The sequence below is a fragment of the Stegostoma tigrinum genome, chromosome 37 (assembly GCF_030684315.1).
Source record: "Stegostoma tigrinum isolate sSteTig4 chromosome 37, sSteTig4.hap1, whole genome shotgun sequence".
Taxonomy (NCBI): Eukaryota; Metazoa; Chordata; class Chondrichthyes; order Orectolobiformes; family Stegostomatidae; genus Stegostoma; species Stegostoma tigrinum.
Window position 1 is genome coordinate 6,745,521 of NC_081390.1, and position 25,485 is coordinate 6,771,005.

The 25,485-nt window shown below is 43.6% G+C and overlaps 1 protein-coding gene across 1 annotated transcript; it reads right to left on the reverse strand.

Annotated features, from left to right (window-relative positions):
* Positions 1 to 7,394: 7,394 nt before the first annotated feature.
* LOC125467500 (acyl-CoA desaturase-like) lies at positions 7,395 to 23,978 on the reverse strand. Its single transcript, XM_048563443.2, has 5 exons — positions 23,550 to 23,978; positions 22,872 to 23,002; positions 18,351 to 18,556; positions 13,886 to 14,118; positions 7,395 to 9,016 (listed from the first exon to the last, which is right to left on the reverse strand). Exons 1-5 carry the CDS (start codon positions 23,758 to 23,760, stop codon positions 8,817 to 8,819), a joined length of 981 nt encoding a protein of 326 aa, XP_048419400.1. The 5' UTR covers positions 23,761 to 23,978; the 3' UTR covers positions 7,395 to 8,816.
* Between the last annotated feature and the right edge of the window lie 1,507 nt (positions 23,979 to 25,485).

Below are 25,485 nucleotides of genomic sequence, written 5' to 3' on the forward strand. Positions count from 1 at the left end.
TTGACTCCCAGTATACATGACTGAACCCTGCTCTTAAATTGGCAAGTACTGCTATCAGAGGGACAAGGCAGGCTGCATTGGAGAATGGCAACATCAGCAAGGTAGAACTGTACACCCATGTTCTGTCCCTAAAAAGATGAAACAACAGTTTAAACATCTTTCACACTGACCCAAAACACTTCCCAGCCACTTGAACATTTGCTGCTGGTGTAATGTGGGTCAACAGAAAATTAACGACGGGGACCTCCCCTCAGACTAAACGTAGATAACTTGCTTTAGTGTTGTTGTTTGAGGAATAGTTATTCATCAGGACAATGAGGGGAGGGAAAAAACAACCCTCTCCTGCTCCTCTTTGACATACTGCCAAGGAAGCCTTCCCAACACAAGAGAGCACTTCAGCCTGGATTCAACACCTCATCTAAAAGACATCACCCCTGCCAGTGCTGCAGTCTGGATTTTGTTTGCACATATCTAGAGCGAATCCTAAATCCACAAGAGGTAGATCCCTCAAGAGAAAGTTCTAACCATACAGTCAGGTCTGATACCTGTGCTCCATCTGACATGGGATTGTTTGAATGTTGACGTCTTTCAGGAGCCGCACTGAAATCATGGGGCAGTTTTAGAAAGACCAAGCTTAGGGCTTCCCTGGTGCTCAAACTGACGAACCTTTCCATCACCCCAACACCCAGATTTGAAATGAGGAAGTTCCATAAGAAACCAGCAGGTAGCAAGGTGGTGCTTTGAGGTGGAGAAAGCAATGAATACACAGACTCTTGTATTTTTCCCTCTGTATAATTTTATTTTTTCTGTTCATATTACACACAAAAATGGCAAAAACCAGTTAGAAGAGGGCAAATAGCATGATTTTTGACCTAATTCCAATCGCGATCCCAACACACCAAAGCATTGGATGCAATTATTAGAACAGTCTGTAAAAACGGAGAAACGGTCACCAGTTCAATGGGTCTTCCACCCCAGAGTCAAGCTCATGTACATGAGAGACTTCAGCTAGTTGGACTGTGTATTGGGCTTTAAAACTTGCATTATATTAAACGAGATTCTCAGTTTAAAATGGATCTTGAAGCTTTTTGTTGCTGCATTTGGAACGGTGAGTCCCTCCACAGAACTAGGTGGTTATGCTGCAACAAGGCATGCACGAGGGTTCACATTGAATTGGACACTAAAACAAGGCAGGATGGCATTGGCTGTATGTAATGCCCTTTTTCCAACATTCTGGTGAATCAACCTCTTCAAAAACCAAATCTCCGCTGTGTTGCAGTACAGAACAGAACCCTATGTGATGCCCCCCACAATTCACCTCACCCCACAAACACATTCGTCTATTCCTCTCTCCTTGATATTATCCAAAGTCATTACACAAGAAGAAAAATTCTACCTGCTCTGCATGCCAGCCCAGCTACAGCTACTGTGCCAGACCCTTCGTACTCATGGGCTTCTGCCCTCCTCTTCACACAGGTGGCCCACGCTAAGTGCCAGTGCACCATACCCAGAGGCACGGAGGACAGAGCAGGCCATGTCCTCAGCCAAGGGCACAAAGTGAAATTTAGGGATATTTGGAGAAGGGAACACCAGCTACTGATATCACAACAGTCGAATAAAATGTTGAGTAACTGAGCTTGTACCCCCAGTATGTCATGGGAACACTGCCAAAGACAGTGCAAGGAGGAGCCACCCAAATGCCAGTAGAGGCTTGTGATCCATTATTCCATCTAAATTGCTCCTACACCACAGTACAGATTTTGATTTTACAGTATTTTTACTCTGAGCACAATGTCTGAGGTGAAACAACAGGTTGGCAAAATCCTCAAAGTATTCACGACTTTTTCCGATACCACGTACTATCTCCACTAGTCAAGTTGCGCATTTTTTGAACATTATCCTTACATATGTCAGAACAAGATTGTAATAAGAAGGTGGTTTTAATTTTCCAAAAATTAAAACCTTGGTATTCCTGCTCAAAGGGTTAGATGGTGAAGGATTTGTTAAAATGTGCTCAAGAACGTTTTCTTTATCAATATACAAAACGTTCCTATTACAGGAGAAGCAAAGCTTGACCATCTCTTGGGTAATAAGACAAGGAAACTGAGTGAAGTGATAGTAGGGAAACAATTTGGGTCTAGTGTTCATAATTCCGTTTGCTTTAAATTAGTTATAGAAAAGGATAAGCCTTCCATAAAAGGCAAGCTCTTAAAATAAAAACTGGAACGAGGCAAATTTAAAACGGTATGAGATGTGAACTTTCAAAAATTGATTGGAGTACACTGTTTGCAGTTAAAGGGATGTCTGATAAGTGAAAGGCTTTTCAAGTGTGATAAAGCAGAGTTGAATTATTTTGATACTATTTGAGTGAAAAAGGCTGGTGGTATTAGGGCACAATATATAAATAAAAAAAGGTACACGTTCTAGTCAAGAATCAAATAAAAATAAAAAAAAATCATATAGACAACTGGGTTCAGATTAATCTCAAACAGCAAGAAGAATATAGGAGCATTCTTAAGAGGGAGATCAGAAAGGCAAAGAAGAGATATCAGATATCCTTAACTTTATCTGCGAAGGCTAATCCAGAATAAAAAAAAAAGAGATTCTACAAGTACATTAAGAGCAAGAGCGAAACTAGACAGAGTTGGGCCCTGAAGGAGATGGGAGCAGAATTAAATATTTTGCATCAGATTTTACTATGGAAAAAAAAAAATGGAGGCTGGAGAACTCAAATACTGATGTTTTGAAAACAGTTCACATTACAGAAGAGAATGTGCTGGAGGCCTTAAAAAGTGCAAATGGTGTTTATATCTCTAGGATTTGATCTAGTGTATCCCCGGATGTTGTGGGAAGATAGGGAATTGCGGGGCCCCTGGCAGAAATATTTGTATCATCTGTAACTTCAGGTGAGGTGCCAGATGACTGGCGGGTGGCTAACGTTGTGCCTTTAAGGAGGAATGTAAAGGAGAAGCCTGGGAATTGTAGCCCTGAGAGTCTGGGCTAAGTTGTTGGTGATTCTGATAGATAAGATTTATTTGCATTTGGAGAAGCAAGAAATGATTAGGGATAGTCAACATGGTTTTTGTGTGTGAGGGAAATAGTGCGTCTCAAACTTGATTTGAGTTTTTTGAGGAAGTAACCAAGAAGGTTGGGGAGGACAGAGCAGTAGACATTTACTTGGACTTTAGTAAAGCCTTTGACAAGGTTCTGCATGGTAGACTAATTAGTAAAGTTAGATCACACGGGATTCAGGGTGAGCTTGCCAATTGGCTACAAAATTGGATTAACAGGAGGAGACAAACGTAGAGGGTTGTTTTTCAGGCTGGAGGCTTGTTACCAGCAGAGTGCCACAGGGAATGGTGCTGGATCCACTTTTGTCATTTTATAAAACATTTAGATGAGAATATAGAAGGCATGGTTATTAAGTCTGCAGAGGACATCAAAACTGACGGTATAGTGAACAATGAAGAAAGGTATCTAAGATTACAAAGAGATCTTGATCAACTGGGTCATTGGACTGAGGTGTGGCAGATGGAGTTTAATTTGGATAAATGCATTTTTGTAAAATAAACAGGGGCAGGACTCGTACAAAGTAGGGCCTTGGGTAATGGTGTAGGACAGAGATTCCTAGGGGTTCAGGTACATAATTCTTTGACGTTTGCATCACATGTTGACAGGGTGGTTAAAGAGGCATTTAGCACACTCATTCATTGCTCAAACCTTTAAACATAGGAATTGGCACATCACGTTGAAGTTGTATGTTGGAGTCCTCTGTCCAGTTCTGGTCACCCTGTAACAGGATAGATGTTGTGCTGGAGAGGGTTCAAAATAAGCTTACCAGGATGCTACTGGGAGTGGAACGTTTGTGCTATAAGGCGGCTGGGCCTTTTCCCCCCCCCCCCACTCGAGTGCAAGAGGTTACAGGGCCCCTTAGGGGGTTCAAGGTCTTCAGGGGATTATAGACAAGATGAATGGCAGGTGTCTTTTCCCTAGGTGGGGGATTTTAAGACTTATGGCTTATTTTTAAGGAGAAAAGAAAAAGATTTTTTTTTAAAAAGTAAAAGACACGAAGGGCAATTTAAAAAACAACTGTGGTTTGGAACGAGCTTCCAGAAATGGTGGATCTGGGCACAATTACAATGCTTAAAGACACTTGGATAAGTGCATGAACAAGAAATGTTTGTAAGGATATGGGCCATGCGCGGGCAGATAGGGCTAGTTTAGTTTGGAAATTATAGTTGGCATGGACAGTTGGACCAAAGGCTTTGTTACCATGCTCTATGACACTATTTGTTCTGACTCTCCAAAGCCTGCCCACTGTCTGCGAAGGCACTAGTCAGGAGTCAGTGCAGCTCCAACAGTGTGGAGTATTGCACACCCGCCCTGGCAGTCATTCAAGCAGCTTAACGCTGTCCAGGACAAAAAGCACCACATCCACTTTCAATATTCACCCCTTACCACTAATGTATTGTGGCAATGTGTACCATCTACATTGCAGCAACAAACTACATTTCTGGGACAACAAACCTCTCAAAGCCATGGACTACCAACGTCTAGGAGGGCAGGTGCACCAAATACATAGGAACACCACCACCTCCAAGTTTCCCTCCAGGCCACACACAATTCCGACTTGGAAATCTAACATCATTCCTTCTGAGTCAAAATGCTGGAACTACCCACAGAGCAAGGGTATGTAACAAAAAGCTAATAAATACTTAGCTGACAAGCAACATTCACATTCTAGGAACAAAAAGGCCTTCATAATCCTTTTAACAAAATACACCTCCATTTCTTCAATTTCTCTAAACCAGGTTGAGCGACAGGATACACTGTTACAAAACACTAAAGAGAGCATGCCAAAATTCCCATCATTATGAAAAGGACGGGCCAGTGGCTGAAAGGAGAGACTACAAGCCTGTGCAATACTGTACCACTGTAAATGGAACTAAACACAATCAGTAGGAAAAATAAAAGGTGTTTCTATTTCTGCATTTAAAAGAAGCTCACAAGGAAGAAAGTAATAGAAGGAAGACTACATCAGTGGGACAAGATGTAGGAGGCAGCTCACATGAGCTAGTTAGGGCTGACACCCTGTGTCTGCACTGCTCCTAAAAGTCAGGGAGATCTAAGCTCACAGCACGCACCCCTTCGGATTCTCAGCTGACAAACTGGAATTTAATAACAAATAGCATAATTTTCAGACAGTTTGTAGGATATGGTCGGAACTAGCAAGAAAATAAACCAACTCCTTCTGCCGCCCTAATGCTGGTGTGCCACAAGGATCAGAATCGTCTCGAGCAGCAGTAATCAGATTATGGAGCCCTGAGGTCTTGCTGACTGTTCCACAAGGACAAGACCAGTTTCTTCAACCCCACTTTGTTGAATTTGGCCTAACTGGCCATCTGCAGCCCTCACTTTGAGAGAAGTGCGAACATTCCCAAGCCCCTTCACAGTTCTGTAGTAAAATTGTCAAAGCCTCACCCTGATTCTGTCTACCACCTCGTCCAAGAGTTCTGGTGGCACAGCTCTTGCCCTGGGGCACCTCTACCATCACTGCCACCTGTAAGGCATTGGGCAGCATAGAAGCTAGACCCGAAAGAAACAGGTCTCAAAATGGCAATTCTTGCCTTTCAGTCAGTTGAAAGGATTTGTAACACTGCTTTTCATTCAAAGTATCATTTTAAAACAAATTCCTGCTACTTGCAGTTCCCCAAAATATCCCAAGCCTTTTGTTGGAACAGAAAATAAAGTGAAGGTTTTCCAGATCACATTGAGTAGCTCAAGAATCAACGGAATTCTTGAGCAACTCCCCCTAAAGCATTGAGGGCCTGTGTTGCAAGAAAGATTTGTGAAAAGTGGCAACGTTTGGAAGTAAAAAAAGTGTATATCTGGCAATAAGACTTGTTGCAATTACCTCTGTTGCAACTGTGGCAGGAGATACAGTCCCAAGACACAGCAGGCTTTAAAAACTACATCCTAATCACACTCAAAATTTACTTCAGCAAGTCATCAAAATTTGCTGCTTCCTTACTGAATTACAAGCTCTTTCAGGTTTCAGAAGAGAAAGAAAAAAAAAGGGCTCAGATGAAATCAAACAAAGCCCACAGGATTGCCCAACAACAACTTGTCACAAGAACGAAGTCCAGTGCAATGAGCCAAGTTTGTTTCTCTCAAGCGGACAGGTATCTTCAAACCCCCATCTTGCATACAGCACCACAGATTTAACTCCGTTTGCTGCATTGCCTCCACTCCTAATTTCTACACAACATTCTGTCAGGCCACACAGTTTGTTAGTGGACTAACACCACACTCCTATTCTCTGTATCCATACAACCCAACCTAGAAGTCTAGGCATTAGCAGCAGCAAGATGACAGGGGAAAACAAAGTTAAATTTATTTTTAGCCCATTAAAATTGGCAAGGGACGATACTATAGATACACCATGGATCTGTACAAGACCATAGCTGACCAGTTTCACATTAGTGTTTGTAAACAGCGTTTTTCCAGGATTAAAAAGCGAGACCTCTACAAAGTGGGGACAATTCTCTTTGCAATTAAAATGCACTCTGCAGTTAGTGTAGAGAGAAACCTGCCAACCTGTCACCAACATGGTTTGTTCTATCGAGCGTTGATAGGGGACAGAGAGAGACAGACAGAGCGCGATCGACAAACACTGTGCACGCACGAGCAAGTGCGAAAGCAATAGAACATTTGAAATAAGAAACTGGTGACAGCATAGTGGTGCCTGTTTAAGCACTGCTAGAAACTGGTGCATAATTGACTGAATTTTTAACTTCCAACCTCCTCTCATTAATTTTGAAATCTAACATCAGTGAAGCCATATAGGCTTTAGCTATTCTTGTACAGGGCTGACAGCCCTTAAGTCAGTTTCTCTACAACATTAACCCTGGCAGTTAATGGAGGTAGAAGTTGAACCAAGGCTTGTTAAAAGGCTGTACGACAGCAGGAAGGGAAATAAGGGGCTGAAGGCTGTCTCTCTTTTTACATTACCCCTCCCCATGAGGGAAAAAAAATCCCAGCAGGCTCTGAGTGTAAAACTTGCTTCTGATTAAGAGCTGGCATTAACTGGTTATTCGACATCACTAAACTGTTCAAGGGATGTGGTTTATTTTAACCAACCCAAGTTCACTAGCTGTGTTTTGGGTGAGTTGGGTGGGCAGGCGGAGGGAGAAGAGGAAAGAGGAAGGAGGAAGAAGGAAGCTGGTGGCAGGGGTAAGGCAATTTAGGGGGCTGGGTGGATGGGTGTCATTAACTCATTTAGTTTTGTTCCTAGAGTCTCAGTTCAGATGTTCTGAGAATTCCTTTTTGTTTCTGTACAAGCTGAACCAGTTCTTGATGTACAGGATAATCTTGATGGTGACAATTTAATACAATTTTCTCTTATAACGTTTTAATTATATTACTATGAAATTTTCATGATTATTGAAGCACGACGAACATTTAGTCACAACAATACAATGGATCACACCGTACACCAAACACAATCAAGATTGAAAATTTAAAAAAAAAGTCTCTCAACGCAAGTTTCATATGGGACAGTCCCAACCATCAAAATGCCAATTCCAGAAAATTCCATAAGCAACCCAGTGGAAAATGATGGACAGACCACTGAAATATTAGGAACAAGAATCTTGTTTGGTGTAGGTATGTGTTCACTAAAGTTGGTTTTTTTAAAAAAGGTCAGTCTAAAGACTCTGAAGAGGTACAATGTGTGCCAGTGGGTAATGCCACCACTCACCTCCTCACCCCCTTCCACACAAGGGGTAAAGGGAGCTCTGATGTTCAGCTGTTTAAAAGAAAGGTGGTTTCTGGTGTTAGCGAGAGATTACAGGGGAGAGTAGGGATGGGATGGGATGAGGGAAGCAATAACATTAAACTGATCGATTAATCTCTGGGCCTTTGCTTTTTGCCCCCGTCCGGATGGAAAAAGCAGCACAGAATGCTACTGGTCAGCATTTGGAATGGATGGAGGCTGTGGTTTGTTTGAGGAGGAGCAGAGCTCTCATGGGGTTGGCCCGGCTGCTGGCACCCCGGGACGCATGGTTTACAGTGGCACACCTAAAATCCATCAGCTTATTAGTGTATTGAAGGCAACGGGCATACAGTGCAACTGTTGTACCCAACCTTGTATTTGAAATGAGACACAGGCAGGGATGCATGGCAAGGCATCAATTGACCCTTTCTTCCAGAAAAAAAACAACAAAAAACAAAAAAAATTCAAATAGCCAGAATTTGAGTGGCCACACCATCTTAATCTAATCATTTCTGCATGTCAGGTATGGCACTAAGCGCCAAATATCTGCAAAAGCACTTCCCTCTGCCAAGACTGGTTTCGTTGTATTTCTCTTCCATGTGGCTGAGGCGATAGGTAAGACATTTGTTTTAAGGTGGAATCTTTACCTGTGTGAAGAAGCTTAGAGGAGGAATGGGACTTTGAAACAAGTGCATCTTCCATAGCGTCCATGGACTGGTTTTAAAAAAGGGCTTATGTCAAGTGGCCCCAAAGAATACCATTCAGCAAGATGTTAAATCCAAAATGGAGAATGAACCATATTAGTGTCAATGATGAAGCTCTAGGATTAGGATTAAAAAGCTTGTTCTGCTATTTTCAGTCTTTTATCAGTTTAAATAGGGACACAGAACAACGTGAGATTAATTAGGGAGAGGGAGAGATTCCACCTTAAAACAAAAATCGTTTAGCCGCTGGCAACTGCCTTCATGACCACTGGTGTCTTTGGCATGGGTGGGGGGGAGAAGGGGGCATCAGTGACTCAGTCTTGCTCACTCAAACTCCATCAGCCACTCCTGATGCTCCCATCGCCAGTTCTCCTCCTGCGAGCCAAGATGGCCTCCTTGGACACCCTCTTACAGTTACTGGCCAGTCCAAGCCAACACACTGCGTCGATGAAGCAGGTGGTGATGTTCCCTCGCCAGCCGTATTCACTGGTCGAGTAGTCGTATGGGAACGTGTGGTGGTAGTTGTGGAACCCTTCGCCTGTGGCGAAACATGAAGGAAGAGAAAATAAACTAGTCCAGAAACAAATGAATGACATCATTTACATTAAAACATTCAAAAAAAAACACACAGCTGCCCTTCAATGCCTCCAAATTAGCTTGGTTGCTTGATTATTGCAGCACACACTGTCATCACTTCAAATCTTCCACTTGGCATTGACTAGAGTTCATCAGATCTTGTGGTGCCAGACCCTGATTTGTTCTAGCCCTCACTCACCGACCTACACTGGCAACTGCTCCATTTTAAATTTCTCCTCGATTGCAAATTGCTTCACCATATTACTAGCCTGTTACAGTCCCTATAACCCTTTGAGGTCTTCTCCCCTGTTCTGGCCTGCTATGCATTCCTGGCTTCCATTGTGTCATTATTTTGCACGGCTCCAGAAGTTCATCCTTTTAGATGACCTGTAAAAGCCATCTGGTGACAGGGTCTTTTGGACACATGCCCCAGCATCTGTTGGGTTCAGTGTCAAACTGGACAAGCAACTCTCCCAAGAGATGTCTCCTCTTACAAGGAGCAAATTCTGTACAAATCCGAAGCTATTGTAAAGAGGACAAAAGCTGTGCCTTCACTTAGCACTGCTCGTGACTTCAAGGCTGGGTCAATTCTGTGCCACTTTGTTTATTCACTAACCCAATGGCTCAGGAGAAGTCTCAAGATGAGATGTAACTGACAAGACTTTAAGAAAAGAACAAAACTTGGATTTCTGCAGAAGTTGCTGGAAAAACACAGCAGGCCTGGTAGCGTCTGTGCAGGGAAATCAGAGTTAACGTTTCAGCTCTGGTGAGCCTTCCTCAGAACTTGGATTTCATTGGCAGGAGACACACCCTCGTGACATCTCAAAAGGCTTCACAGTGAAACAACTACATTTTGTGAATTTTAGTCTGTTGTATGTAGAAACTGTGGCTATAAAACTTTACACAAACTAATGTGATAACTCGCTCTAAATGTTGGTGTTTTGGGGGGATAAAATTATTGATCAGGACAACCTCCCTTGCTGGACTTCATCACACCATTGAATCTTTCGCATCCAGTCAAAAGGGCTAGAGTTTGGCTGCTCATCTGAAAGATGGCACCTCAGATGGTGTAGTCCTCCCCCAGTACCACCTCATTTAAAAACCAAATCTGAACTGGAGGACAGACCTTGTTTGCAGAAAGTTCCTTTCATAGGCAAACAGAGAAATGAAGAAGCTGTGACTGGCAAAGTTAAGTTTAACCTTCAAACGTTGAATGGCCAATGAACAGTGCTTAATCAAAGAGGTTCTCATGCTGAGATCTTGGGTCAAGTTGCTGCTCTTAATTGGAGGAAGTATTTTGCTAGGTGTCTCCCCCACCGCACCCCCCCCACCCCCACCCCCACCAGGATCCCTGAAAAACACCAGCAATCTGAGTGTAGCCACGAGCTTGGCAAAGTTGCTTGGGGCAACTCCACAGCATGAGTATTGGTGCTTATCAGGGAATTCCATTTTGCAGATTCAGACAATAGCTCCCTCACTGCTCATACAGTGTAAAATCCTGCCAGTTGTGAATCCTGTTGGTTGTATTTTGGTTAACAAGTCTAAAGCTTGGCTTTAGAATAAACGAGATTCAGCTACCTGAAGGTAAACAAAATGAAATGGCTCAGTGCTGGCCTAACCTTCAGTACAATTTATTTCAAATTCATGGTCAATAGGCCCACGGTTAATAATTCCCTAATTCAAATATTTTAACTGGGCTATTAACTGCGTGAAGGATTATGTTCCCTACCAACAAGGCCAATGACTTGACATTATTTGACACTTAACGCTTGCTTGATAAATGAACCAAGTCCTATAATCTTCCAATGATAATGGGAACTGCAGATGCTGGAGAATCCAAGATAATAAAATGTGAGGCTGGATGAACACAGCAGGCCCAGCAGCATCTCAGGAGCACAAAAGCTGACGTTTCCAATTCTGGTCTCTTCTGCACTCCCAGCTTTAACAGTAGCAATTGGTGGTCTAACCATGGGCCAACTAGGTCCCAGGCTCTGAATTCCCTCCAATTACCCCATCTCTGCCTGTCAAACAAAAAAGTCTTTAAAACCGACAGACATTACTAAGCTTTTGATTTTCTGGCCAAATATCTCAACAGGACTCTGACAAATTATACTTCTATGAGGCACCTTAAATGTAAGCAAAACGTACTATACCCCAAGGATGTGATATATATGCAAGTTATTTTTTAAAAAAATCAAGACGGGGAGGGGGGGGGTGGGTGCAGAAGGGAGCAAAGGGCAGCCACAGCCCACAGGCTGCAACACCCAATTTAAAAAAAGAGGAAAACCTAATCAAATCATATAGAAGCAAAAAAAAACAAAAACAAACACAAACAGACTTGTAATGTTTCTCGCTCCACAAAATGCTGCCAGACCTACTGAGTTTCCCCAGCATTTTCTGAATTTGTTTCAAGCAATAAAAGCAGATTGTATCTTCTACCCCATGGTCAGGGGCAACTGCTCATATTTCCCCCAACACCTGCCTCATCTTAGTTCCTTCGAGTAACAGAAGCCAAAATGTCAGGGGAAGGAAATGAAAACCAAGATGCACCAACATTAAATGTTCTGGAAATTTGCTGGGTTGCTTCAGGGACAAAGGGAATATTTACTTTGAACTTTCCATGGGGAATTGCAACAGGTGGAGAAGGCGGCTTTACAGAGGATGCACAGACTGGGGAATAGAGGTTGAACAACAAAACGGTTGTCACACATTCCATTTTCCTCCCTGTATTTTGAGTAGCTTTGACTATTGAGTCATGAAGTGGGCGTAGCTTTTCCCTGGTCCCTGTTCAAAGGAGGTGGCAGCAAGATTTCAGCAGAGTCAGATAAGTAAACTTTCATTAACATCACAAGTCCAAAAGAGAACAAGAAGCCTGGAAACCCACAGCAGCAGGTCTGGTGGGAGGAGCGAGGAAATAAAGTGACATTTCAAGTTGGCCACCTCTAGTTAGTTAGTTCTAAAATATCAGCTCACAACTCCCTCTCAACAGGGGCTGCTGAACATTTCACTTTTTTTTGGAATTCCAATAGTCACAGCTTTTTCAGCACTAATCAGGGATGAGGAATATTTTTACTTTGACTACACAGAGTGAAGGACAAGAGTGGAATCAGCTGCCTGTTTAGTCAGTCATTGCTGACGAAGCAGGCACTGCAGAGGCCTAGGGATAGGCAGCCTGCCTATCGGATTCAATGCACAGCTAGCTCACTGCTGCAATGCTTTCTTCGGCACATTGTCAACTCATTCAAACTGCTAACCCTAATGGAACACGCATCAAGTCTGTCAACCCTATGCTCACTGACCTACAATGGCTGCCGGGCCAATCACTTAGATTTTAAAGTACTCGTTTTCGCTTTCAAATCCCTCTAAGGCCTCACACACCCCTGTCATCTCTTCCACCCTTAAATTTGTGAATCCTTCCCATTCTGGCCTCTTTACAGCGGCATGGGCCTCAAGTTCTGAATATCACAAAGTGGAAGGAATTTCAAAGACCTAACTCTAATTACCTTCTCCCCACAGATTGTACATATGTTGTCAGAGAGACGTCAACATTGTGAGGTACCTAGGGATGCTTTGTTAAAGATGCCATATAAATATAGGTTTTTGGTGGACTGGCAATGAGAGGGGGTTGTTGGAATATGATGGCTGAATTTCAGCATGAATGCAAATGCGCTCTACTCAGAGCTGAAGAAGCCTTCACTAATCTGGAAACTGTGGCACTGCATTCTCAAAACAAAACAGATACGTTATAGAAACAGAAGTCAGACTTGCAGTTATAAGTGCCTTTCAGAGCCACCTGACATCCTAAAAGCACTATATGATCAATCAGAAGTCTTTTGAAACATGAGCCCTGTAGGAAACTCAGCAGGCAACTTACACACAGCACTCCCAAAAACAGTTGTGAATAACAGCAAAGTACTCTATCACGTGATGCTGACCAAGGGATAAGTATGGGCTGTGACAGTTTTTATTCTTTCATGGAAAATGGCACATCACTGGCAAGGCCAACATTTGTCACTCTGAATTTTAAAATAAAAGCTTTCACGGGATGGTGGCATCGCTGCCTTGGCAGCATTCATTGCCTATTCCTAATTGCCTAGAGGACAGTTCAGAGTCAACCACATTGCTGTGGTTCTAGAGTCGTACAGAGGCCAGACCAGGTAAGGATGGCAGTTTCCTTCCTAAAAGGCCACTTGGTGCCCTTGAGCTATCTGTGTGGCTTGCTGGGCATTTCATAAGGAAAGTGTCAATCGTATTGCTGTGGATCTGGGAATCACATGCAGGTCAGATTGGCAAACAATTTAATTCCCTTAAAAAAAAAGGGAGCAACCCAGATGCAACAATCAAGCATGATTTCATGGTCATCATTACCACAACTGGCTTAAACTGTATATAAATTACACCAACTTCTGTAGTGGAGTTTGAAGAGCATTTGTCTAGGCCTCTGGATTACTTGTCCAGGGACACTGATTGGGACCTTGGGGGGGGGGGGGGGGGGGGGAGAAGAGAGAGAGACTGGGTCACAAAAAAAACCCCACTCTTTCTCAAACAGTGCCATGGGATTTTAAATATCCCTCTGCAAGTGTAGGTAGAGTCTCAGTTCAATATCTCATTCAACAGCTGGCACCTCTGACAGCGGCATACACTCTGCACTTCACTGAAGGGCTGGCCTAGATGATTGCACCCAGGTCTTCGAAGGAGGACTTGAGCTCTCAACCTCCAAAATGTGGGAAGGGAGGGTACCGCCAAGCCACAGCTGGCTGAATATGTCCAGTTACCTCCAAAAAGAGAAAATAAGTCAACACATTGCCAGGCTTAAAATCAAGATGCTCACCGATTGCGCCGAACGCAACAAATCGATTCTCGCGGGGGTTGATCCATCGGTCATAGGGCCGGTTCCCGAACATGTGGGCTGCGCTGTTTACCAGCCAAGTGGCATTCAACACCAACGTGTATCGCAGGATGGCTGCAATGAAGTATGCATTCCAGAGCGATTCGCCCCAGAAATACCAAGGAACCACCATGGGGATGAAGAAGCACATTAGCACCACGGAGGGCTTATAATATCTGAAAGAAAAGGGGGAGGGCCACTGGTTACAAAGAAAAGGTAAAGTAGGTTAATAGATCTAAGTCAATTATCAGCTGGCAGTGCCATAGCTGTGGGGTGTGACCAGACTTCTCCACAAAGTTGACCCGTGCCGATTCAGCCAAATCACAGATCTTTTGACAAGGCCATTCGGCACACAGAGTCAATGGCAACATCCATTCTTATGTGGGTAGGCAACCCCAATCACATTTTCCCCATGCTGGTTTCCAAATTCCTTTGTATCCATTACCCAATTTAGCATTGAACATTGACAATTCCCATCTTAAGCACTAACCCTAGAAGTGATTTCCAGGGCATCTCAATTCTGCATTCCAAAGTTTCCCTACCATTGTGTTTTCCAACACTTCAACTCGCATTAACCGGCTTCATAATTCCCAGTTCCTCCCACCTCTGAGCAAAGTGCGTGAAGCGCAGAGGTCTCCTATCATCTCTCTCCAATCACAGACTCTAATCTAATGCTAGAAGTTCTGGTGGGTCAATGGGTAGCACTCTCACCTCTGAGTCAGTTCAGCTTTAGGCTCAAGTCCCATTGCAACAACTCAAGCCTATAACTGGACACCTAAAGGAGTGCTACACTTTCAGAGATGCTGATGCAACAGTAATACACTAAGCAGAGATCCCGACTGCCTGGAGGCAAATGTCAAATATTCTGTGGGCATTTCTTGAAAGAAGAGCAGTTGTTCTGGCTTAACACTTTCAATCTCTGGACTAAGTGCTCAAAGCAGATTACTTGACTGGTACCACTTTGCTGTCCATGGGATCTAGTTGAAAACGAGAAGGGAAGCTGAAGCATCCATACAAAGCCAGGTCCCAAAGATCACAAGTTTGCTTAGGAACACCTGACAGGAAAAAGCAGTAGCCCAGAAAAAGGAAGGAAGATGGGCAGGATGGTGCTGGGAGGATCTCTAGAATAGGCTAGCCTCCTTTACACAGGCACCAAAGTGGTTGCCTGACCTAGGTGAGGGGAAAGAGGCCAGCTGAGGCATAGACCGGCTGACATACATCCAGGGTATCAGCTACCCGAGTTCACATCGCAAACCCGGAGGCAAAGCTCTGCTCTCAATGGAAACATTTTTTAAACATACCCGTTTCAATGTCACACACACACACAACACAGTGACAGAAGTGAATCACAGCCTTTGCTAATTTCTAAAACTCAGAGCATGATTTATTGACCCCAGAGGTGTAATTAATTCCTGAGGCTCAAGTTAGGCACCTGGACCACCATGGGACAAAAACTGCTGGGAAATACGTCAAAAGAGCAGTGAAGAAAATAGCACTGACTCCAACACATCAATTTCTAACTCCACTACACCCTATTTCACCAGATGGTTAAATTGTTTCTTGTCTTTCATGTCCTTGAAAAACGGTAAGCCAGTCAGCCACAGCAGCAGGATTAAATCAGGGGCACCTCTGCAGCAGTGAATGTGCTACTTTGAACCCCTTAGCTTAATCAGCTAATTGCACCTTTTAAACAGCAGAGCACCACTTGAGTGTAGATACTGTGCATAATCTGGAGGAGGGATCACTCTATAAGCCAGAGAGATGCTATGCTCATCTTCAGCGCAAGGGATTATTCCCGAGAGGTGTACCATCGGTACAGGATTCTCTTCCATGCTGATGCCGGAGTTTAAATCCGATTCAAATTAATGCGATTAAAGTCACCTCCTTTGACATGACTGAGCCAGGGTACATTATCATAGGCACAATCCCACAAACCTTTGGAGTGTGGACATTTCACCAGAGACTACAAGCTAGACTGACATACTACAAATCATGCAAAGCCATTTTCATTAGGAGATTCCTCACTGCTAGAATGGAGATAAACATTTGACGCAAATCAGGTTGAAGCTGGGATTAAATCAGAGGGTGTATGTGTGCAGACTCCAAAGATACGTATTTAGCATTGCTTCCAACTCCATTCTCATCTGACAGGCATTGAGAATAGGTACAAGATGCAGGAATGCTCCCAGTTAGTGAATGTGCACTGTAAACAGACCAGAAAGCTGTCAATGAGATAGTGCTGCTTTATTTAAATTGCATACCCAAATGAGGAATGTTTGACTGGCCTGCACAGGAGGAAGCTTTATTTTGTATCCTGTCTAGATTAGACTTGACCCAAGGGCATTTGATTAGTCACACATTCTCGGCTGCTATGCTTAATAAGCTAGAATAGTCCTATATTCTTCCAAGGAAGATGGGCATCACTGGAAAGACCAACATTTGTTGCTTTCCTCTAATTGCCCCTGAACCAAGCAACTTATTTGGTCAAGTCAGAGGACACTTAAAAGTCAATCATATCAAGGTGGGTGTGGTACAGAAGACAGATTTCCTGTCCTTATGGGCAGTAGTGAACCAGATGGATTTTTAACGACAAATGATTGTTGTCACAGTCACCAGCTTGACATTCCGGAGTTTTGTTTTAAAAACTGAATCCAAACTCCAATAGCACCACATGGAATATGAACATATATATTACTCGTCCAATGATATACGACCGTCTCCCCGTTCTCAAAACACCGATATAAAAATACTCAGCATCTCCAGTCTTTCACCATTTCGGATCAAGGGGAATCTGACTGTGGCCTCGATCCCACTTTCCTGGCCATATTTTATGACAGGTGACTTATCTATCAAGAATCCATCAACATGATCTTAAAAATATTCCACAAGACTTTACATATTTGGAGGAAATCTTCTACAAAGTAATGGAACTTCAGAGAAAACATTTCACCTCATCTCCCACCTAAAATGGGAGATTGCTTTTTCATACACAAAGTATCCCCAAAACTGGATTTAAGTATTTTAATTATTCTAGATGTCAAATAGTGAAGAATGTAAACCGATTGTCTCAATGCACCCCAGAATAGTCAAAAAGCTGACAGCAAAAGGGTGGACATTAATGGTTCCTTCTCCTACACACTCTCCTCTCCCACCACTCCCCCGTCTATGGTTGCATCCCACACATATCCCTCAGCAAACAATCACAAAGAAAAATTAAGTGACAGCTCAAGGGAGCTTATTTTCACAGTTAAGCTCATTCCTTACATAATAGGTGACCACACTTCAGAAGTAATGCATTGTTCTACAGCCTTTGTGACCGTCACAAGAAAGGCACTACACGAACGCAAATTCTCTCTCTCTCTCTCTCAGGAAGGTGTCCACTTGAGTAAATCCAGCACCCACTTTACCAATTCTTTATATGCGAACTGACATTCTGCAGGCCAACAGTTAACTGATATGATTGAGGGATACAAAATTGTGAGGGGTAGAGAGAGTAGACGAGAGCAACTGGTTTCCTTTAGCAGAGTATTCAAGAACAAGAGAATAGATTCAAGCTAGTTGATAGAAGAATGAGAAATGAGAGGAAAAACAAACTTTTTAAAATTACATGGGGTGGTGGGTGTCTGGAATTCACTGCTTGAGTTCGTGGTGGCAGCAGTAAAAAATAAAACCCTAAATCTTTAATGAAGTGTGTGGGCCTGCACCTTAAGTGCTGTAAGCTGCGGGTCTACGGGCTGTGTCCAGGAAGATGGGATTACAAAAAGGCCATCTGAATGTCTGAGACACAGCACGGACACAACGGGCTGAATAGTCCCCTTGTTTGCTGTATCATTTCTAAGATTCTAAGACACGTATTTATGATGGAGTTGCATGCATTTCCTTCCAGTAGCAGTCACTGAATTGTAATCACTATTAGGAAACACCCTCCAGTTGAGATGTGGGGGTGAACAACTCCCTGGCTAAGGTCGACATTATTTAAAAAGAAAGAAATCATTGTGGGACTTGGATATCACTTGCTGGCCAGCATTTATTGCTGCCCCTAGAAGCCCTTGAGAAGGTGATGGTGAGCTGTTTCTTGAACCGTCGCAGTCTACCTGCGGGTTGACCTCCAACGCCCTAATGGCTGACTCAAGGTCAGTTATCCAGTCTTTGACAACGTTTATGGATATTCAGCCCTTCAACTTAATCCGAGAAGTATGGGACTCTCATTAACATTTAACCACTCGATGCTTCTTTTGAGTCAATGGGATTTAATCACTGGTTCCACAATCACCAATATTTTGCATGGTATCTACCTCAGGTAGGAGCAATGTAGGCTGGCGCTCACTCGGAACCTGAGTGAACCTGACCAAATTCATTGGCCAGAGGATCGCTGTGCCCTAACGTACTAACAGGCAAAAGTACTAACTTTTTCTGAAACATGACAACAGGGTCTGCCTTCAGGTCACTGAGGTCCAGCTTACTCCCCTTCTCGATCACATCTGGATGCTTCCGGACCATCAGCCAGCCGACGTGTGAGAAGAAAAAGCCACGCGTGGCGTTGTGAGGGTCAGCGTCTGTTTCAGAGAATTTGTGATGTACTCTATGGTCCCGAGCCCATTCATAAATATGATTCTACAAAAGGAAGAGACAGTGTTACAAAGAGTCAATAATTGCAGTCTCGGGGGTTGGGCAGTCTCCTACCTCCACCCCCCTCCCGCACCATCCACCATTTCCCACATCTAGTGAATCTTTCTTCCTGGCCCACATAAGCTGGAAAGGGATAACAGCACAAAAAACCATTAGATACAAGTGAAGGAGGCCACTTGGCCAGATTCTGCTCCACAATTCAATAGGATCATGGTTGACATGATAATCTTCGACTCCACTTTCCTGCCTTTTCCCCATAACACCTTTGTTTAAAACTTGGTTGATCTCAGCCTTGCTATCAATGCGGCACACTAATTGTGGGGTTAAAGCACTGTAATAAGTGCAGATTGTTTAGAAACACGCTCTTCCAATTCCAGGGACTGAGCATAAACCAAGACAGCCGGGAGGAAACGCTGCAATCTCAGGCAGACTTTGGGCAGTCTCCAACCATGCTCCATGTGCACACTGGATTTAATTTGACCCCCGAGGCTGCAGGCATTTGGAAATCTGTGGGCTAATCTGACTGGCACTGGTGGGGTAGGGGGCACAGAGGTCATGAAGCACATCAGGGTCAGGTATACTTGAGGAGGTCAAACTATCTATGCACACAGACCAACTCCAATCACACATTTATTTTTCTGGAATAAAAATAAACTACTTGAGAAACTCAGCAGTTTTAGTAGCATCTGCAGAGAGAGAACAACAACAACGTTAATGTCAAGAGTCCAGTGACCTTTCTTCTGAACAGAATTCTTAAGATGCTGCCAAACCTGCTGAGTTTCTCCAACTATTTCTGGTTTTCTTGAAAATTCTCAGCACCAATAGTTCTTGTTATTTTTGACGTTGGAATTCCCTGTTTAAATTTTGTGGGTCACTGTTCATTTTAAATAACACCCTCATCTGACTGGAGACTAACTCTTGAAGCAGCTCACAGATGTGTTAGTGTCAGTGATTCAAGATTTACATTGATTAATGGACACATGTGGCTCCCAACACAACAGGGCACAGTCCAGAGGTTCAATATTGAATAGACAGCACCAGGTGCTCTATGCTGCCCCAGAGATCAATGCCAGCAAAGGTATACACTTCATGGGGTTGGCAGTCTGTGCCAACAACCTGCTTCAACTTTAATCTTGGGTGAACCACAAGATACAGGAGCAGAATTAGATCAGTTGGCCCATCGAATCTGCTTTGCTGTTTAAACATGGCCGATATGTTTCTCAAACCCATTCTCCTGCCTTGTCCCTGTAATCTTTGATCCATTACTGTCTTAAATACATTGACTTGGCTGCCAATAACCTTCTGTTGCAGTGAGTCCCACAGATTCTCCACTCGCTGGCTGAAGAAATTCCTCATCTCAGTTCTAAAGAAGTGTGCCTTCACTGATGCTGCACCCTTGGATTCTAGTCTCTCCGAATCATGGAAACATCTTCTCTACTTCCATTCTATTCAAGCCTCTCAGTTTTCTGCAAATTTCAATGAGATTCCCCATCCTTCTAATCTCTAAAGTAGAGACCAAAACCCTCAACTGCTCTTCATAAGGCAAGCCCTTCATCCCGAGGATCATTCTCGTGAACCTCTTTTGAACCATCCAAAGCCAGCACACCCTTCCTTAAAGATCAGGTCCGATATTCCAAATGCAGCCTGACCATAGTCTTATACAACCTCAGCAATACATTTCTGCCGTTGTATTCTAGTCCTCTCGTAACAAATGCTAACGTTGCATTTGCCTTCTTAAGTGCCAGCTGAACCTGCATGTTAACCTCAAGAGAATTCTGAATCAGCAACTGTTCCATTTGTTCCATTTTCCATCTTCACAGCCTGAGAGCGCTATCACTTTATACCAGCTTTAGTTTTCTATGCACATTCAAATCCACTAGTTTTTCAAAACCACAGACTCAATTAAGTAGGAGTTGACAGTGAGCACAGGAGACATCTATCCAGTGTTCCTATCCACTACTCTTCCTGTAGGTTCAATTGGTAAGTGCAACAGTATGCCAGACATAACATTGCCCCCTTTTCTAATACAAAATATTTTTATAAATAAAAATAACATTATACCTATGGCATACTGTTGTATTTACTAGATGTACACAGCTACACATTTACATAGACTTAGAAGACACCATCTTTCCATGCAAGGATATTGCATACACTATACCTTTTATTACAGAGTTATGGTAACATGTAATCTGTTATAGAGAGCACAGTACAGGGTATTGTACAAGATGGGGGTATCCTAAAATTTGAATACATGATCCCAGACAACTGTACAGCATGCCCTGTTATAGTACACCATGTACAGGTTTCACTGGCTACACATGATCTTTTGTATATTTTTCAGGGAAACTGATCTAGAACTAGGCACGCTGCACCATGTCAAGAACCTGAAACACAAGGTTAGAGCAGATGCCACATTGGTCAGTCAAAAACTTGGCCAAGTAATGTGGGACAGACCTCTTCCAGACTGAAAACATCTATAGATTTCTTTATGCTCACACTGTAGACTTGAGATATGCTGTTTTATATACTCAATATATGTCAAATAGTGGCTCAGACAGGGCTTGTTTTGAGAGAACTATTGGGTAGGAGGGTCCACATGTACTCTGCTGTTAACTATACAGGATGTCAAACTAGTATTGCCTTAGCTATTTTAGAAATGGGTTTAGCACCTACATTTAGAAACTTAACTATGAACCAATCAGATAAAGACCTGCACTCAGAGAATGCTAGGCCCACTTAAGAGAAACATGCGCTTGGTTGGGGTACCCACGTGACAACTCTGCTACTAAGTCTCACAAGCACCTTAATATCGTGTTCGTGGAGGACAACCTGCAGTCAAGTAGCACCTTTTAAAGGCAGCATAACGTCCCAAGGCAGTGTACAAAGGGGTATGGGGCACAGAGAAGAACAAATGCTTCCGTTTAGTCAGGGGGAATCAAGAGCCTGCGAGGGGCTGGGGGAGGGGGCACAGATTTAAAGTAAGAGCAATTGGCTTACAGAGGATTTAGGGAAGAATAGTTTTCACCCAGAGGGCGGAGGATACCTAGAAACCACTGCCTGAAAAGTGCGATAGCGATCAGAACCATCACAACATTTAAGAATATTTAGATGATCACTTGGAATGCCATAGTATACAACACTCAGGGCTAAGTGTTAGACAGGTCTAGGATTTACAATTGATCGGAAACTGAAACAGACCAGCTAGATAAATACAGTGGCTATAACAGCAGGTCAGAGGCTGTGGGCTTCCTGCAGCAAGTAATTCACCCCTCACTCCCCAAAGCTTGTCCACCATCAACCAGGTACAAGTCAGGTGTGTGAGGGATAACTGTCTGTGTGGAATTTGCACATTCTCCCCGTGTCTGCGTGGGTTTCCTCCCACAGTCCAAAGACGTGCAGGCTAGGTGGATTGGCCATGCTAAATTGCCTGTAGTGTTCGGGGATGTGGAGCTTAGGTGGGTTACAGGAGGAAGGGTCGGTGTGGACTTGTTGGGCTGAAGGGCCTGTTTCCACACTGTAGAGATTCTAGGATCTAGGTCCTTAATGACCAGAGGGACTGAAAGGCCTCTTTGCACACTGTAATACTCTCTCTCTCTCACACATGGAAGCAAATTCCAAATAATGAGATATTATAAGGAGGTGACCAGAAACTTCAGAAGAGAGAGGGGTGCATTTTAAAAGATGCAACTCCAACCAAAGGGAGTTAACTGTTCAGCATCGGCTCCTGGATGGCGTGACCACATATAGCTGAGGGCTAAAGGTCAGGATTAGAGTGTCACTAAGTGCCAACAGGGTTGTCAAAATTTATAAAGGGAGTTAAGAGCATAGAGGAGTTTGGAAACAATGGGGAGCTTTCCTTGTAAGTTAAGGTGTTACTATGGAATAGTAAACTATTGCTGGTATTTGTGCAGATGTCATCCGAGATTTATAGGACACAATGAATGAGAGCCTGCATGTATCTTTGCCTGTATACACTGGAAGGCAGTTAGCTATCACTTAATATTTTCTTCAAATGGGTTGGAAATGACTACTAAACAGCAGACACAAAATTTGGGAATCAAATACTGTTGTATTGGAGGTTACAATGCAGGAAAACCCACGAGGGGGGACAGGGAAGACAAGTTCTGAGGCAGACACACACCACAGCCCGTTTTCCCCTTCCATTTTTTAAAAAAAGGGTATTAACATATTCTAACACCACCCCCCCCCCCCGGATGCTGAGAATGTGCAGATTGATCCGTCTCCCGCTCACCCCACCACCCACCTTTCTTTCACCCCCTTACGGTTTTATCTTTACCTGGAACGCCATTGAGTTTGCAATGGCCAGGAACACCCTGAGCGGCGTGGTCGCTGTGTAAGACCGGTGACTCCATAATCGGTGAGCACCCGCTGTAACCCCAAGGGCACTGAGCAAAAAGCAGAAGGCGGCTGCAAAAGGAATAAAACATACAAAGTCACGCTTTAAACCACACAGACTACAACACAGCCGTTCAAGGTCTGGCGCAAACATCCATTTTGTGCCTGCAGCCCATTCCCACCTCTTTTAAAAAGGGAGGGGGGTTGGGGCAGAAGGAAGGGAGAGAGAGAACAAAAGGCACGTTGAGAGACTCGAAAATACGCAGCAAAAATACAGAAAACGTGCGCCATTCAGAAATCGAGACACGGATCCAATGAAATCCAGCTGTTTTAACCGGGTTCATTTCCACACCACCATATTCAATATGAAGAGTTATCGCTGCATTCTAACGCATTTCTTTCAAAGCAGAGCTGACATTGATCTGAATGGTTGAAAAAATGCAGTTGCATTTATTTGTTGAAAAAAGGAAGTTGCAATTAATATATTACATTTAGCAACGGATTTAAATACGGATAGATTGCGCTTACTTTCTTTTCAGATAACTACCCTTAAATATAATTAGATTAGGGTTTTTCTTTAAAAATGCAAGTTATTAATTAGAGAGGTAGGTGGTCATACCCCACAGCCAGGTTAGCGGTTTCGCGAAAGGCACCAGAACGAAGGAGTAGAGAGCAGCGAGATGCAGAGCCCCCATCAGGATGATGTTCCGCCACACCAGCTTCATAGCCGGCTTGGCTCCTTGCTTCTCCCTGTAGGTGGTGTCGAAGGAATCATCCACCGGCCGGTCGTCCACGAACTCCGGCGAGGTCGCAGGCTCGGCGCTGCTCATGTTGCAGAGGGAAGGAAGGAAGCTGCAGATCCCGAGATTTATTTCCCTTTTTTTCCCACCTCCTCCACGTTGCTTTGCTGCAATGCTCTCTGGCTGTTGCCGGTGAAGAATGTCAGTGTCGGTGTGGAGGAGGGGGGGGTGGGAAGAAAAGAAAGCAGATGATCAATAAAGCAGCTGGCTCCTACTTTTCGGAAGACAGATCTGCCCTGCATTCATTGGTCCGGCTAGCTTTGGTGCCACCACACTCCATCTCTGATTGGTTCTACATTGGTGGCATGTTATGTTTGCAACACTCTCACACATGTAATTACACTTGTAATGTATGCGCAACGCAATGCAATTTCTACAGCCCACTAGGGGAGAGGGGGGCTGTGGAAAGGTTCGCCCCCTTCTCAATTCATGTCTTTTTTTATTATAGTGCCTTATATCCAGTACAGAAACACGGGGGGTGGGGGGGGGGTGGGGTTGATATTTTGAAGAGAACTGTGCACACATGTATACTGCCCCCTTTCTGGCATTTATCTTTGCTGTAAGGCAACTATACTTCCAGGTATGTAATATCTCGTTACAGTACCTCAACCATCGGAGTCAATGGCCTGGAGTAACCCAAGGAAAATATAGGTCATTGTGCCAGGATCTCCTGCAGGTCCTAGTGCTCACCCTTCAGATTATAGTCATTTTAAGCTGCATTTTCGTTTTTATTTCCCTATCCACACTTTGTTTTAAAAATAGTTATTTCACCCCCTTCCCAGAATTCAGGTTTTGGAAGTAAAATGAAATCACGATTAAAGATTTTTAAAGGGTGTTGAAAATCACAAGATACTTTTAATTTGCACAATGTTCCATCGGGTCAGGCACGCTTTTAAAGAACTCTGCACTTTCAGAGTTTTTTAAAGAAAAAAAAACCCCCAGCCGTCAGATTGATTCAATATCAACTAACTGCAGGCGGAAACAGTTATTTGCGGTTTGGTGGATTATAAGAAATAAATTGTCTGGGGAAACAACATATATATATACACTCTGATGTTTCACAACGAGGTTAATCGCTCAGCGCTGCAGCAGGATACATCAAACATGAATTAATGTGGCTTAAAGCGCGTCTTAATTTTAAAGAATGAATCTTAATCACCCCAAACCGTTCACTAAATTGTAAGCAATGTCCAGCATCTGGTTCTAACGTGGTCACATCACGCTGGAAGGGAGGCGGGAGCGAAATGTCCTCCCGTTCACTTTGATCTTTGTAATCAAAAGCCATATTGTGCGCCCTGAGTCTTAACATGTTTGCTGCTTGGCTGACGGCCAATTCCAGCTTGTCCGATAGTAACCCTCTGCATTCCTCCGTCACAAGATCTTATGGGGCGGGACTTCCTGCAAAATGAGGTGAGTACTGAGAGAGAAGCAACTTGACAATTGTCACGTCCCACTTCTGGCTCACTGAATCTGTCCACTCCCGACCCATGTTGACCATGTACTCAATGTGTATTAAACAAACCCCCGGGATTTGTTTGCCTCGCTGTTTTATGAGATAAACCCCAACCTTACCATTACCTCCAGTGTTGACGGGACTCTTGTTATCCCTGGAAAATTCTGGTCATGTAATCCCCAGGAGGACAAGGGAAGCAGGTTGTTTGTTGGAACCAGCGTGTGTGCCTGTGACCGAGATTCGCGGTCTAAAAACAATTGTGGAAAAAATACAGAGGAATTATAAACAATGATGATTTGCAT

Coding starts and splice junctions, on each gene's coding strand:
- LOC125467500 (XM_048563443.2), bottom strand. CDS start 23,760: ATGAGCAGCGCCGAGCCTGCGACCTCGCCGGAGTTCGTGGACGACCGG. Junction 14,119..18,350: donor GTTGTCATGTTTCAGAAAAA/GTTAGTACTTTT, acceptor CTTTTCTTTCAG/ATATTATAAGCCCTCCGTGG. Junction 9,017..13,885: donor TGTTGCGTTCGGCGCAATCG/GTGAGCATCTTG, acceptor GTTTCGCCACAG/GCGAAGGGTTCCACAACTAC.